This window comes from Bacillus rossius, chromosome 3 (assembly GCF_032445375.1).
Source record: "Bacillus rossius redtenbacheri isolate Brsri chromosome 3, Brsri_v3, whole genome shotgun sequence".
Classification (NCBI taxonomy): domain Eukaryota; kingdom Metazoa; phylum Arthropoda; class Insecta; order Phasmatodea; family Bacillidae; genus Bacillus; species Bacillus rossius.
The window spans coordinates 102,399,648-102,415,814 of NC_086332.1; the positions used below are offsets into that span (position 1 = coordinate 102,399,648).

General features: G+C 39.0%; 1 protein-coding gene across 1 annotated transcript in view; it reads left to right on the forward strand.

The window, feature by feature from the left end:
- Positions 1-16,167, forward strand: part of LOC134531353 (agrin-like) — a 946,059-nt gene that overhangs the window by 897,995 nt on the left and 31,897 nt on the right. The window contains exons 29-30 of the mRNA XM_063367052.1: positions 2,967-3,131; positions 5,473-5,738. Coding sequence (XP_063223122.1) covers positions 2,967-3,131; positions 5,473-5,738 — 431 coding nt within the window. The remainder of the gene's footprint in view (positions 1-2,966; positions 3,132-5,472; positions 5,739-16,167) is intronic.

Genomic DNA, 16,167 nt, shown 5'->3' on the forward strand with positions numbered 1-16,167 from the left:
GCCACAGTATCTGCTTCGTCAGTGTCCGTAACAAAGTAAGTGCAGTGTGTGCGGTTACACACGATTCTGTGGTCAAAGTCTTCTAAAAAGAAAGGCCGTAGTGATACTTCAAACCGAATATGAATCGCATAGTACCGAGTTTGATTGACAAAATAAAAATTCTAGATTTACTTACATATAGCTTGTCTTTTGTAGAAGCAGGCCGCAGATACAGGAAAAAAACGATTCTAGCATTCGTACAATAAAAAATAAAGAATCGTCTATCGTGTCAAGTGGTTAAACTTTATTGTCCATGCTTACAGTAAATTATAAATGGTCACATGTGGGAAACAAAAATTGCGCCAATTTAATTTTAGCGCAATCAGTGACTCCGTATTAAAAACCGCGTTAAACTTTGTTTTTACTTATTTCACCAAACGCTGTGTCGAGTTGCTGAGTGTGTGTGGCTCGGATCGGCAAGTGTTATATTCCTCAGCCTCTGGTTAAAGGTCGGGAGACCGCTACACATAAACATTTCCGGGACTTGTTTACTACCTCACGGCAAAAGTGGTACAGTATGGTTCACGTAAATATTGGACCACTGGGAATTCCTGGGCAAAGATTAAAAATACGCTAGCCGATTTACTTTACTATTTAATGTTAAAACATTATACCAAAGTAAAAAGATGAACTTGTATAATACAATGAATTACCCAATAATATTACGTCTGTAGGTTTAAGTTGTAACAAAACATTTATATACTGATGTCCAGTAAAGTACCAATTAAGATTCTGGAGTGGAATTTTAAACACCGGACTACCTGATTTTGCCTTGTACGCAGCGACGCTGCTCAGTCAAGTGACTCATGCGCTGCCTGTGTGCTGCGTGAACACATTCCCTCCCCCACTCCCCCTGGTGTTTCTGCCCGCTCTAATCTCTACCTCTCTCCATGTTCTCGGCTTCTCGGCTAGCCTCTCCCTACCCAGCGCTTGCCGACAACCAAGCCTATCCAACATCAATCCCCAGCCGAGTCACGCTGGATAATGTCGCTGGACGGTGGGCTTTATCAGGTCCCCTGTCCGATGCTTCATTTGTGAGATAAAGCGACGTTAAGAACTAGTGTTTCAGAAAATATCACTGGGCTGGATTGGACCATAATTTGAAAACCCTACAAGATAGAGGAATAATGTACGGAGATATCTTGTTTAGAATTTTACTGCGGACATTTTCTACGCCTAGGCTTTTTTCTGCCAGATGCTTAGTTTGTTAGTTACAACGCAAAATTATCCTAATCGGCTGTCAACCATTTATTCCATTATTATTATTCATTTCTGACTGGGGGACATGGTTTGACCCGCGATATACCCGATTCCGCGATCAATCGGGGCGCGATATACCGGGAGTTTACTGTATTTTAAATTAAAAATGTAATATTTATTCGGACATTACCACTTACATATTTAATTAATGGAAATGCGAAGTTGTCTGACGTGTAAATTTTCTTTTAAATACTTTTAAAACGTTATAACCTTCATCTGTTTGTCTGTGTCGCCGCGGTTTACTGCTTACAAAAATGTAGCCAGCGCTCGTTGTAATCATTAATGTTTGGTTATGTTGCTTCCCGTATAGAGTGCGCGCACGTAGTCGAATATCGATATCTCGTCGATTGCATGCAACGTGCACTCTCTGTCAACTGCTGAGTTAACTACATTTGATGGCCCGCATTCTTTCGTGGTAAATGTGTAGGTACTACGGCAATAGTTACGTGTTGGTTCACGTCACAGATTCAAGTGGCTTGCGTTCGCGTTAGAGTTTGATTTTTCTATTTAAAGTAGAAAAATGGTTTTTGTTTAATGAATTATTATTAATATAAATTGTTTGGCGTGCCCTTGTATACTACACCTTTTTTTAAATAAACGTTCTTTCCATGAATGGGTTTTGTTTTTATGAATAACTTTACCTAACAAAAAAAAAATTTTCCGCATAATTGTCGCACCCCTACTTTTCAAACTTGATTTTAGAATAAAATGTGCGACGATTATGCGAGATAACACGGTAATCATTGTTAGAGGTATATTAAAATAGCATTTTTAAATTAATTTTTAGTAATTTGGCATTTTGTAACATTTGTGATTTTTAAAAATATGAATTCTAGCACTTTTAAGTAAAATTATTTTTTGTAGTTTGAATTTATTTGCACTGTTTCCCATATTTTTTGCATCTTCCCATTTTAATCCAGAACATTACCTAACATTGAGTGTAAGCTATTTGACTACACCTGATACTACGTATGTGACACTGTCAATGTTGGAAATGCTTTGGAATGTGTACTACATAAAAATATCTTTGGTTTGGTTTTAGCTGTAGTTCTAAACAACACTGGTGAAATGCATGTGCAGAACAATAAAAAGCACGTAACTTGAACTCTTGAATTTTTTTGGTTGCATTACCTGAAGTTTGTTTTACAATGCAGTACGTAAAATGGTAAACACACCGAAGTCTAAGTAAATAATCATCGTCTGTCCAATAAATATTATATTTATTGCTAACAAAGTCCTGAAATTTAATTGCAATTGACTATAGTTGTTACAAAACCAAAACTGTGGGTGAAAAAGTTAATGGCAATACTTTCTCATTCTAAACCAACGTTAAATTTCTTTTAAAATTATTAACGTCCACAGATAACTGTCCTTATTAGTTTGTTAATGATACATATGTGTTACAACTAATTATTGTAGCTTATAACAACTATCAGATTATTCAGCATCTAGTTTGCATTTATAGCAATTTGGATTTTTTTTTATTTTCATTTACCTTTAATTATCATCAAACCAGTTCTTTTTTACAGAATTATAACTTATAAAGTTTGCAGTTCCATTGATGAGAATAAATTTTACTTAATGTTTTGATAGGACTTGATGCCACTAGAAACTCAGTTACAGTTGAACCTGTGGCAGGAACTGCAGTTGCCCCGTGTGTCCCGCAGGACGGCCGAGGCGATCGCGCTCGGGGAGTGGCACTCTGCGAAGGTGACGAGGACCAACCAGGAGGGCACCCTGCAGCTGGACGACGGGGCGGTGGTGCGAGGCTCCTCCACGCCGCCCTTGAACGAGCTGAACCTCGAGCTGCCCCTCTACGTGGGCGGCGTCCCGTGAGTACCGGCAGTACCGGCAGAGCTGCTCCCTCAGGGCGCACTGGCAAACTTGCCATCCTTAACCTTTCTGCAGCTCCCTTGGAATTGTAAACTAAAGTAGCTCAGATTCAAAATAACCTTCGCAAGAGAAAAAAAATTATTCTTTTGTTTTCAACTTTCAATGTCGAAATGTTTCTCAGTATGAGATGAAAAAATATATCTAGTTGCATTACTAGCTACATATTATTTTCCTGCTTTTTTCCCTTGTAAGAGCATGCAGGATATTGTATAAGATGGATAATGGGAATTGCTTACAATTGTTACTCATGCGGTACAAATTTTTGTTAAAATACCCTGATAGGGATAGGATTATATGGTGATTTCCAATAAAACTAAAATATCACCGAAAAGCATGTCAGTATATCATGTACCAAAATGTAAGTTAACACAGAATATAGCACTGAAATGCAAGTTAAATCATATATTTAAACAGCATTAAACAACACTTTGCCCAAAATACATAAATTTAATAAACCAATATAAAAAAAGTAATTTATAAATTCCAGTAATAAAGAAATAATTAAAATTTTTTTTTACTATCACTAGTTGAAAGTAGTAAACTACAAAAAGTATTGTTAAAAAGTTCTAAAATATTTAAAAAATTAATTAACTAATAGAAATAGGGTTCGAGAGGATAGCTATAATAATAAACAAAAAAATTAAATTTATTATAAATACTAATATTTATTGAATTTTCTCCTAAACTGTAAACAATTTATATAATTGTATAATTATATAATTGAGAGAAATTGCAAACAATTTATTTAATATTGACTTTTTTTGTTCTTGCATTGTGTAGGAAATTGTATACAAAAACATTTGAAGTTAAGAGTAGTCATGTACTTTTGCCATTATATTAAGATATATTTTGTACCAAAATGAAAAATTAATTTACTTTGTTGGGTCATACAACTCTTTCTTATTCACTAAACGTTAAACAAATTATGTTAATAACTTCTTCAGGTAAAAAAATTTTTGGTGATATTTTATCATTGTTCAGAATTAATATGTCTTAGAAAAATTTATTACAATTATTTATTGCAAAAATTTAGCAAGTCAACATTTCACTATTTTGGCAGAATATGAAACATTTTATTATTTTTATTGTTATTTCTGCCTAAACATAAGTTACAAAATATTGAGGGCATAGCTGCTCAACCAAGGCTGTTTATAGTGGGCGCCACCACGTGAGTGGGCATGTGGACCCGGCTGAGACTCTCGGTCAGGGCGTTACGTGGTCCGTGTGAGGTGAGATATCAGGCATCTAATTAACCAAGCTTATTAAATTACATCCTAGCCCGCTCTAGGCATCGAGCACGTTACACTGATCAACACACACGAGAACTATGAGGGTTAGCGACACGTGGCCACACGTCTCCTGTGTCTCCGCGCACATCATGATGCAACTGTGCCCAATCATTATTGTTTTTGAATGAGATTTACCACACTTTCAACTGAACATACCGTGACAAAACTTCAGCCATTGCCTTTTATATTCTTCCAGCCTCGGGTAAACTGATGCTAGATTTTATAGACAGCTTGTCGCCTCTTCTCTCTCCTCAGAAAATGGACGGGTAAAAAACTAAAATACAATGGAGGAAAGGGAAACAAGGTTATAAAAAATAGCATTCTTCTCCTTTGTCATGTTAGGAAATCCAGGAATTGGATTTGGAGGGAGGAGGAGGAGGCCGGAAATGCCCCCCCTAACACCCTCCAGTAGTAAACAGACAAAGAAGAGCCGAGGGTCAATCTTATGCACTAATAAGCTGAGAAAAGGAAGACATAATTTGTATCCACGGAACTCAAGTGAAGACAGATGCATGGTGCTGCGACCCATATGCAGGGGCGACCCTTACAATAAAAATGTTGGATTTTTTCACCCAAAATTAAGGGTGCAGCCCATACGAAGGGATGACCCTTCTGCAGGTAAATAAGGACGTGTGTCGCTCCAGCGGCGATCCGACAGCGTGAGGGCGTCTATTAAAAATACCTAGAAAACACATGAAAACATGCATAAAAGTTGTTTAAAAAAATTATGGTTATGGTTGGCTTGTAAAACTTTTGTTGGTGATCACTGAAATTCAGTCACTATATGAAATTCAAAAGTCTATGAGCTTAACTGTGTGACATAAAAACTTAGATTTCACAGTAGACAGTTAACAGTGTTACAGTTTTTAAAATAGAGGTTTTATTTTTTTTAAATTTAGGTAGATATTGATTGTATTGAAGTAGTTGCAGTTGAGTGCAGTACCTAACACTTAAACAGTGCAACTGCTGAACTGGTCTGTTGTGCCGACAGGTCCCTGGCGGAGGTGAACAGGGATGCGGCCGTGGTGGGTGGCCTGAAGGGCGCGGTGCAGCGGCTGATAATCAATGGGCAGGCGTGGAGCCTCGTGGAGCAGGCAGAGAGCGGCCTAGTGGCAGAGATGGGAGTGACGCGCTACGAGGGAGGCCCATGCCCGCTCAATGCCAGCCCCTGCGCGAACGGTGGCCTTTGCCAGCCCGTCCTGGCCACATACGTCTGCAAGTGCCCCATGAAGTACATCGGCAAGCACTGCGAGGAGTGTAAGCAAGCCTGGCCTTACCAAGCCACGTGTTTCCTCGCTAACTATGTTAGCATTCCTGCTGATCTGAACACTTTTCAGTCATTCCGGTCAACAATTTCATGAAAACCAACCTGTGTTACACCTTTTTAAAAATTACAACATATAAAGTAAAGTAAAGAAAACACTACTTAAATCCATAAGTGTTCATACTAGCGGAAAATGACTGATAGTGATGGGTCGATCCCGGTTCATGGTTTTAGGATCTAGGTCCCCCCCCCCCCCCTCCTCCTCCGGAAAATTAACCAGCACTGAGAACTGTAAATATAATCCCGGTACTGGTACCATTACCATGGAAAGCATAAAAAAACCGTAAAAATACAAGAGACGTCTGTAAAACACACAGATGTATTGCCAGTGACCAACAGGCACACTCTTTCTAACTTCACTTTAAGCCCCATGTGTAAAGTTAATGGTGCTGTGGTATATTTGGCTAATTCAGGTTGCCTGCATGGCTAGCCAAGCGGATATATGAATACAATGAGCACGGCCATGATGTCTTACATAGAGTGTGAAAACATGTGCTCAAGAATGTACAGTAAAACATACCGTATTTACTTGAATAATCGTCGCCATCGCTTAATCGTCGCACCTATTGTTTGAGGTAATGTATTTGGTATTTAAGATTCTCCTCATAATCGTCGCACCCTAATTTATTGACGGCGACTGAGGCGCGAGGCGCGAATGGAACAGCCGTAAACACAATGGAACAGCCTGCTTTCATGTGGCGTGTGGTGCGATCGGAACAGCCGTAAACACAATGGAACAGCCTGCTTTCACGTGGCGTGTGGTGCGATCGGAACAGCCGTAAACACAATGGAACAGCCTGCTTTCACGTGGCGTGTGGCGCTTCTCATTGGTCCAACCTTGAGCGGCATGTCCTAATTGACCGTGTGGGAGGAAGGAATGTGTGTGGAAGATAAGATGCTGTGATGCCATTGTTTATCTCGTTTGCATTGGAGTGGAAAGTACCGGTAATTGCAGAGTTTGAGAAAGTTCATTTTGTGAAAATATGGGTAAATACAATTCGTATACTGCCGCTTTCAAGTTGCGCGTAATCACATTTGCAGAAGAGCACGGAAATCGGGCCGCGGAAAGAGAATTTTCAGTAAGTGAAAAACATGTTCGTGACTGGCGAAAACAAAAAGACAATTTGAATAACACGTGACGATAACGGCGACTAAGATGACGTTGACGTCCCGGCAAATGAATCTGATACATCAGAATTTAGTTCAGACAATGAATAGATAAACTTGTTAGTGTTCAGACTGAATGTGTTTTATAAATGTATTTTGCTTATTGATTTTTTCGCAATGTCGTGTTTATACTATATTTTTATTTTGCCAAACTTCTTGTAACCAAAAGTTGTTTTGTTTATTTTGCGCGTATTGTAAATAAATATTACGTATAGGTACCATGTACCTAGATATTAACTTTAATTTAGCATTTTCACGCGATTATCAAAAAAAATTTTACTTAAAAATTTTTTTTCCAATTTTTCCTCACTTAATGGTCTCACCTCAATTTTTCTCCTTAAAATTTGGTAAAATTGCTGTGACGATTATGCGAGTAAATATGGTAACATTGGCGACGAGGATGGGATACTTCACCGGTGTGTTTGTTTTTTGAAAAAAAGAAAACCAATAAACAGTTTTAAAATGCCCGGTTTCAAGGTGGAGAAATTCGTCCCCGAGGACTATTAATGGGACTCGTATGTTGAGAGGTTAGAACAACTCTTCATTGCCAATGGCCTTGGGAACAAAGACGAAGATCAGGTAAAACGACGGGCAGTTCTTATTTCGTCAGTCGGCAAAGAGACTTACGAGATTCTGAGAAATTTGTCGGAACCAATAAGGCCACACGAATGCAGCTACAGTGAGTTAGTGATGTTATTAACGGGACATTTTCCCCGAGACCTTCAGTGATTGCAGAGCGGCATAACTTCCTAGACGGGTCCAACAGGAACAAGAGACGGTGTCTGAGTTTGTAGTGGAGTTGCGGAAGTTAACTCGATTTTGTAATTTCGGAACATTCCTGGATGCTGCCCTGCGTGACCAATTTGTGGTTGGGCTGAAAGACAAAAACATTACACACAGATTGTACCTAGAACGAGAAAGCAGTTGCGCTGGCAGTTTCCTACGAAGCCGCGGTAGGTAATGCTTCTCTTGGGGGATCGGAGCAAGACAAGCTTGGTCTCTCACGATCGTGTGTCGTTCGTAATGAGCATGATTCTGTTCACGTTGTGAAAGTACGCACCCAAAGGGGTCGATCGAACAGGGGGCATAGCCAGTCCCGAAATCAGGGCTCTGGTCAGTCCCAGTGTCAAGGTTGTGGCAACACTAATCATGCAACAGTGCAGTGTAGGTTCAAAGGTTACAGATGTAACAACTGTAAACAAGTTGGTCATTTAAAGAGAGTTTGTCCTAATTTGAGTGGAAAAGAAAAGGGTGAAGCTGCATTTCAAAATTATGTTTTTCAGGACACTTCAGGCGGTGCTAATAGTGTTCCAGATGAAACAGAGTTCTCTGCCTTGTTTCAAGTGTTACGTACACAATACGCTAAGCCAAAGCCGTGGGTAGTGTCGGTGAATGTGGGAGACGTCCAGTTAGATATGGAGATCGATAGTGGTGCCACAATATCAGTAATCTCGGAACGAACATACAGGAACCTGTTTTCAACCTACCCCTTGCAAGCTACTAGTGTTAGCCTCAAGTCGTACACTGGGGGTGTTATTAGTCCATGCGGCACCATCAAGGTCCTCGTTAATGTACAAGGGCAGAAGAAGTCCCGGGTGCTGGATCTCTTTGTGATACCAAATGGCGGTCTCCCCTTGTTAGGCAGAGATTGATACGAGGCGTTGCAACTTTCACGGCCGGGAGTTAATCATGTAAGTGTTTTCCCTAGAGATACAGACGATGTAGAAGTGTTGAATACGTTGAAGAAGAAGTACCCTTGTCTGTTTGATAATGGGTTAGGAACATTTACGGGGGAACTTGTATCCTTGCGCATGAAGGCAAATACAGTGCCAGGATTTTACCCCCCCAAGGACTCTTGCGTTTGCTCTTGAAGCTAAAGTCGATACAGAGTTGGACAGGCTCCTGCAGCTTGGCATTCTTCGCCCAGTTATGTTAAGCTCCTGGGCAACCCCAATTGTCCCTGTTGTGAAGAACGATGGAAGTGTCAGAATTTGTGTAGATTTCAAAATAACTGTAAACCGGCACCTACTAGCAGAACACTACCCATTGTCACGGGTAGAGGAATTTTTTTCTAAGTTACGAGGGGGTCAAGAATTCTCAATAATTGATCTTTCTCAAGCCTTCCAACAGTTACAGCTTGACAAACTGTCACAAGAATTGTGTACTATAAATACCCATAGAGGGCTCTTCCAGTACACCAGACAACCATTTGGCATAACCTCGTGTCCAGCAATATTTCAAAGAACCATGGAACAAGTTCTGCAAGGATTAGATGGCATCATCTTCTTCCAGGATGACATCTTGGTCACTGGGACTTCCAAGGATCAGCACTGGGATCATTTGCATGGGGTGCTGCATGCGACTGCAAAAGCATGGATTCAAGGTAAATGAAAGGAAATGTAAGTTCTTTTGCTCATCTGTTAAATTCCTGGGCCATAAAGTTGATCAGGATGGGTTGCACATGTGCACAGACAAGGTTGAGGCTGTTGTGGAAGCACCAGTGCCCGTGAATGTTAGACAGCTGAGGGCCTGGTTAGGGTTAGTAAATTATTATGCCCGTTTTCTACCAAATTTGTCCACCGTATTGGGCCCTTTACACAAGTTGCTACAGAAAGGGTGTAAATGGTATTGGTCCCAAACTTGCCAAGATGCCTTTGTAGATTTGAAGAAGTTGATGGTGTCCTCGCGAGTGATGACACATTATGATATGACCCAAGCTTGCCCATAAAGTTAGCGTGTGATGCATCACCATACGGAGTTGGCACTGTCATTAGTCATGTATTCCCTGATGGATCGGAGAAACCCATTGCATTTGGCTCTCGTACATTGTCGACCACAGAGAAAAATTATTCACAGCTGGATAGAGAAGCTCTTGGAATTGTGTTCGGTGTTAAGAAATTTTTCCAATACCTACTTATATGGGCGTGAGTTTCTCTTGGTAACAGACCATCAACCATTGATTCACATCCTTGGAGATCATTGTGGTATTCCTCAACTAGTTGCAAACATATTACAATGTTGGGCTGTGTTATTACAAGGTTTTGATTATACAGTTCAATATGTCAAGGGAGACCACAACGGGAATGCAGATGGGCTCTCCAGGCTGCCGCTTCATAGTCTGGAAATGTCTGAACAATTTTCCTATCTGCATGTGGGCGTAAAGGAATTTCTGCCAGTGACTGCAAGAGCTATTAGGCTGTCATCAGAACGAGACATTGTTTTAAGTAAAGTAATAAGGTACGTCAGGGATGGATGGCCTAGCGACGTGGAAAACCACTTAGAGGCATTCTACATACGGAAACATGAGCTGGCATTGGAGCAAGGCTGTATTCTTTGGGGCCCCAGGGTTATCATACCACAAGCACTACGGGACAGAATGCTGAAAGAATTGCATAGCAGCCATTTCGGTATTTGTAAAATGAAGGCATTAGCACGATCCTACGTGTGGTGGCCAAAAATGGACCAAGATCTGGAAAGGATAGTTTCTCACTGTGATGCATGTCTCCAAAATAAAGCAATGCCAGAGAAATCAATCCTCTTGTCTTGCAGTTGGCCTAACAGGCCTTGGCAACGTGTACATGTGGATAGCGGGTCCTTTTATGGGAAGAAGTTTCTTGGTGATTTTGGACAATCACTCTAAATGGCCAGATGTTTTCGAATTGTCTGGCATAAGCTCAAGTGAAGTCATCAAAAAACTTTGTGGGTGGTTTGCTACATTTGGAATTCCAGAGCAGCTTGTTTCGGACAATGGAAAGCAGTTTTCGTCAGCAGAGTTCGACTAATTTTCTCAGTCTAACGCCATCAAACATACCTTCTCCCCACCATATCACTCGGCAACAAATGGGTTAGCCGAAAATATGGTGAAGACCTTCAAGAATAAATTCAAAGCACTTGTACATTCCAAAGTGCCCTTAGCAGAAGCATTACCTCGATTTATTCTCACATATCGTATCACTCCACATTGTACAACTGGTGAGTCCCCCAGTTCTTTGCTGTTTGGCCGAGTGATTCGTAATAGACTGTCCTGCTTGTTGCCATCAGTTTCTTCGAAGGTGGTGGCACGCCAAATGCCATCAACACATCAGTCTCATCGCACCATAAATTTTGATATAGGGAGTGCAGTTGGTTTCCATGCATATGCCGATGTGCATAAGAAATGGGCCAGAGGGGTCATATTTGACAAAATGGGCCCACTCTCTTACAAGGTTCAAGATGCAAGTGGAAATGTTTTTCGTAGACATCTCGATCAATTGCGCAGTGTTCCCCCATGTCCAATGACTATGGATGGATTTCTGGAAGGAGGCCAGGGAGACAGACTGGCGGGGGGGGGGGGGGGGGGGAAGGGAAGATGGAAGGTGCAAATGACGTAATGTACAATGTACGGAAGAAAGCAATGAAGATCATAGTGTGGCCAGTGCTGACAACGCAGATGATGATTGCGCTGTCAACATTGAAGAACGTGTTCAACCAGAAGTGGACAGTGGTACTGACAGTGATTTTAAAGGGTTTCCAGTGTGTAATAACACGTCAAGCAATGGGGGAAAAGAACGACGATACCCTATGAGGCTATGAGGAACAGAGTTCAGAAACGAAAGGTTGATTTGTAATGTATTTGCCATTAGAGGTTAGGTTCCTTCTTGGATTTTTGGACTTGAGAGCAAGCATATGTTGTGCAAACTATTGAAATTATATTATATTGAATTGTGTACTCCCTAATTTTAGATTTATGTTTTGTGTAAACTTAAGAGTGATGTGGCAAACTCACATCTCCCATATGGTGGGAGGAGTGTGGTATATTTGGCTAGTTCAGGTTGCCTGCATGGCTAGCCAAGCGGATATAGGAATACAATGAGCACGGCCATGATGTCTTAACATAGAGTGTGAAAACGTGTGCTAAAGAATGTACAATAAAACATAACAGGTGCCTAAATGAAGTAAAAGCGGAAGGGTCAGAACATAAACAAAAGAGTTCTTTGTGCCGAGATCCTGACCCTTTTTTTTGTCTCTCTTTACACTATCAGACAGGGCTAATCATTTCAACTAGTATTAGACCTATGGAAAATAACAGAGTCTCGATATAGGTACTTTTTAAAACTTTAACATAAACTACTATGATGTAAATTTGTCTAAAAGTCATTAACTGTTGGTATTACCTATGACTTTTGCAGCTTTACATCACTTATAACTAGACCCATAAAAATCCCGGAATAATAATTTGAAAAAATAACCAAACATTATTAAACAGTGGGAAATTAAAAATGATTTAAAGTGTTTTTGACTTGTGAATCACTCACAAATTTCTTTTTAAATTATTTTATTCCATAGTTTCATAACTATTACGATTATACACAAATTTTTAGTATTTTAATTTTTTCTTTAATATTAAAATAAATAGGTATGCCACGATAACAATTGTTTATTGAACCATAGACATGGTATATTGTCACATATTATAACACACTATTTGGAATTCAGTGTTACAAAATATAATATGCTATACCAAAAGTATGGTACATGATAGAAGATAATTACCACCACGGTGGAACGCAGTGGGTGGTAGAAATTATACACACTAGAGTCCCGTTATAGCGAGGTGTCACGGTTCCGGGTTTGATCCTCGCTATAACCGAATTGGACAGATTTTGGCCCCCAAAAAATAAAAATTAACTAAAATAGCATACAAATTGTGTTTAAACCTGTATAATTGGAAAATAACAGGTCATATTAACAAAATCTTAATTTCTGTGAGCAGATCTGTGAATTCTCTTTAAAACGATACCCCACAAGTACGGATGCGATCACCGATTGCGTCAAAATAACCAGAATATCCTACCACGCCACATAAGTATAGCATCTCAGCCCGCAATCAATTACTCGACTTGGCCCGCGGCCGACGCAGCATTGTCCTGCTATCTATTGTTGACGCGGGCTGTCTGCTGGCGGCCATGTTGGTTCGGGATGTTGCAAACAGGCAGCGCTAGTGTAGCGCGACATATTAATTCCTTACAAAAAAGCAGGAGTGCGGCAACGCACGTACGCCTCAAACGAAATAGTCGCTGGAAAGCTATACTTTTTTTTATTTAAAGAAACCTGTAAACTTTTTTTAAAAATAAATTTGGGATTAAACACAAACCATCACCACCCCCTTCCCGGACAGATACCCCAACAACTGACCGAAACAAAAGTTACAAGAAAAATGTCCTAGCGATTCAGAAATAAATACGGTAGTGCCTACTATTTGTCAGATAGTAAAATAAATAACGTGACGTGTTTGTAAACGTGCCACAACTGAAATAATTCCAAACAAGTTTATAAATATTTGAGTATTACTAACGCGATCAATTAGCAACAAGTATAAAGACGGCTCTGACTTTTTTGGCCTAACATAGTTATAAACAATGTTATTATTCGTTAATGAAAATGTCCCAACAAATTAATTAAGCATTTATATTAAAAAAGTGCACATTGTTATGTTTAATGGCGGGAAAAAATAGATTTTGTCTATTTACTAAATAATAAGAAATGCATACAAGTATATGTATATTTAAAGGCTTGGTTTAGTCGAGTCCAGCATACCTTGGCCTTGAAGCCAAGCGGAAGTTTGATAAAAGAAAGAAAAGACTGGATTCTATTATTAAAGCCACGCACTTAGGTGGCGACTGCAAGACTGAAGAATGTGACGGGTGTCAACGGCAAGATGTCTAGTGGCGAGCGAGAGGGGTGGAGAAAAAGCAGACAAATAACCAAGCACGCTTCACGCGATCACGCCGTAAATTCCTCAAAAAGACATCGTTATAGCCGTGTTCTCGCTATTACCATGCTCGCTATAACGGGATTCTCCTGTATTTATCTCGGTTTCCAACAACTAGCATTTGAAAAATTATTCATCTCACTTGTTGTTTTTTTTTTTCAAGAAAATAATTATTGTTCTTTAAACCTGTTAGAAAAACCAAGAGACATTTTAAAAGTTGATCAAAATTAACTCCCATCGCTGGTGTACGTAGAAGCGCTCTTCAAGCAGGAAGTATAGTCCAGGTATCTCGGAGGCCTGTACTGATTCAGCATTCAAAACAAAAACTTCAAAAACTTATTTTGTTCTGTCCACTCTCCCTCACTCTAAAAGCCTTCAAAGTCACAAGACCGGTACTTTACATCCGTCTCTCTCATTCCTCCAGCACTGGCTGGCCGAGTGTTTCATCACTCCCACTCCCTTCTTCAGTAGGATGTTTTCCCCTTCATATGCCAGTCTGAATGTCTGGTCACACCAGCCTCAGCACTTCCTCCCCCTCCCCCCTCAATCAACTATTTTTTTCCCAGCCACAGATTTCCAAGCTGTACGACCCAATGAAAATAATAATTCCAGTATTATGAGGACTGCGATAGTGGGGGAGGGTTTTATGTTTTTCTAGAGAAAGGGCCCTTTCATTATTTCATGGATATAAATATATACTTGAGTACTAAAAGTAGCTTCTCTGAAATTATTTTATTGAAAGTAATTTATATGTGGGATTAATTTTTTTAAATTTAATTTAGTATTTTATATTTATATAAATTTACATGTCCCTTGGTTTGTTATGTAGGACTCTCAAACCAGAGAAATTTATTATTACTCAAGAATTTTTCCAAATTTACTCAAGAATTTGGGTGTCTTGTCACCCAAAAATTTTAATAATTGCTATTCTAGAAATTTCTGTGTGTCTACTTATAATTCAACCAACATATCAAGTATTAATATACTCTTTTATCACACCTCTGTTAACTTGAAGTTCCATCCCTTATATAATTAGTAGTGTACTTAACTTCCAATTTCCATGGTTCATGGTTACTGCAGTATTAGTTTTATTGTTTATTTTTTATAAAAAAATTATCTCTTGTGAACAAACATTTACATTTTTTTAAGCAATTTTTTATTGGTATGCCTAAAAGAATACTGACCCAACAAAAAAAAAATTTATTACAGTAAAATCTTCTACAATGAACTCCTTCAAAATGAAATTCTCCTAAATGAAATTCTCCTTATAACAAAGCAGCTGTTAGGTTCTGCCAAAACGGTATACAACCTTATGTATTTGTACGTTAAAAAAATTTTTTTTTTCACAGTTCCACCATAAACACCCACTAAAGAAAAAGGAAATTGAAAAATCTTCAAAACGTTTCTGTGGAATCGTCAAAATTTTTTCCATTTGCTTCGTAAATATGTGATTTTTCTGCAAATAAACAAATACTCCCGTCATCGTACAACTGATTGACCATGGAACTGTTGACGTTCTGAAACGTATTTGAAGCTAGTGAAGAACACATTGTACCAATATTAGCAAAAAAATGCACTTCGATTAATCAATGTTCCTAACATTGCCTAGAAAAATTCTCGGCAATGTTCCGAACATTGCTTAGAAAAATTCTCACATATTCTACTAACGTACTAACAAAACTTTACATCTGTGTCCTGTGAAAATTTACGATCATTGTAATGAATGCCGATATGCTGTTTAGATTCTGTGGAAGTGTTACTTAACTAAAATTCACAGGAGTTTAAGAGTTGTTTCTAAATTGTGGTAAAATAAATGTTACTTAACATAATTTCTTGTTTGGACGTTAGTTTTGATGGATTAATTTTACTTACTTACAAATTACATTATGATTGGACAAACCATGTGTGATAGTTTATGACGAGACTTAACATTCAGTGATGAATTTTTTTTGTTTTCAGATAATGGATTTAAAAAAACTGAAAGCATTATCTTTTACCACAAAACTTAAAATTCTGTATGCTGTTGATCAGAGAGGCAAAAAGGTCGTCCTAGCTAAAAAAAATTTTGCCCTGCTTGCACAGTTGTTACTTGAAGCAAAGTAAAGTATTTCTCCATTTGATTAACCTGCGAAGATTTTGCTTAGATTTTACTTACCTCACTGCAAGTGGCCCTTGGCAACCAGAATTCAACTCTATAACTATACATCTATTTATTATTATAGTACATACCTATCACTTGTTATTTTTGAATTCACCTCGTTATTATGAAACCTCACGATAACAAACACACCCAAAATCAGTCTCTTCTAGTTCGTTATACCGAGGTTTTACAGTAATTATTACTAGATGCTGCTGCGCTACAGGATGTCGGTGTAGTGCTGCTTCAGCATCTGGTGACACGAGAAGAAACTGTGCTACCTAGGGGCTAGGTGACTTGTTTGTGG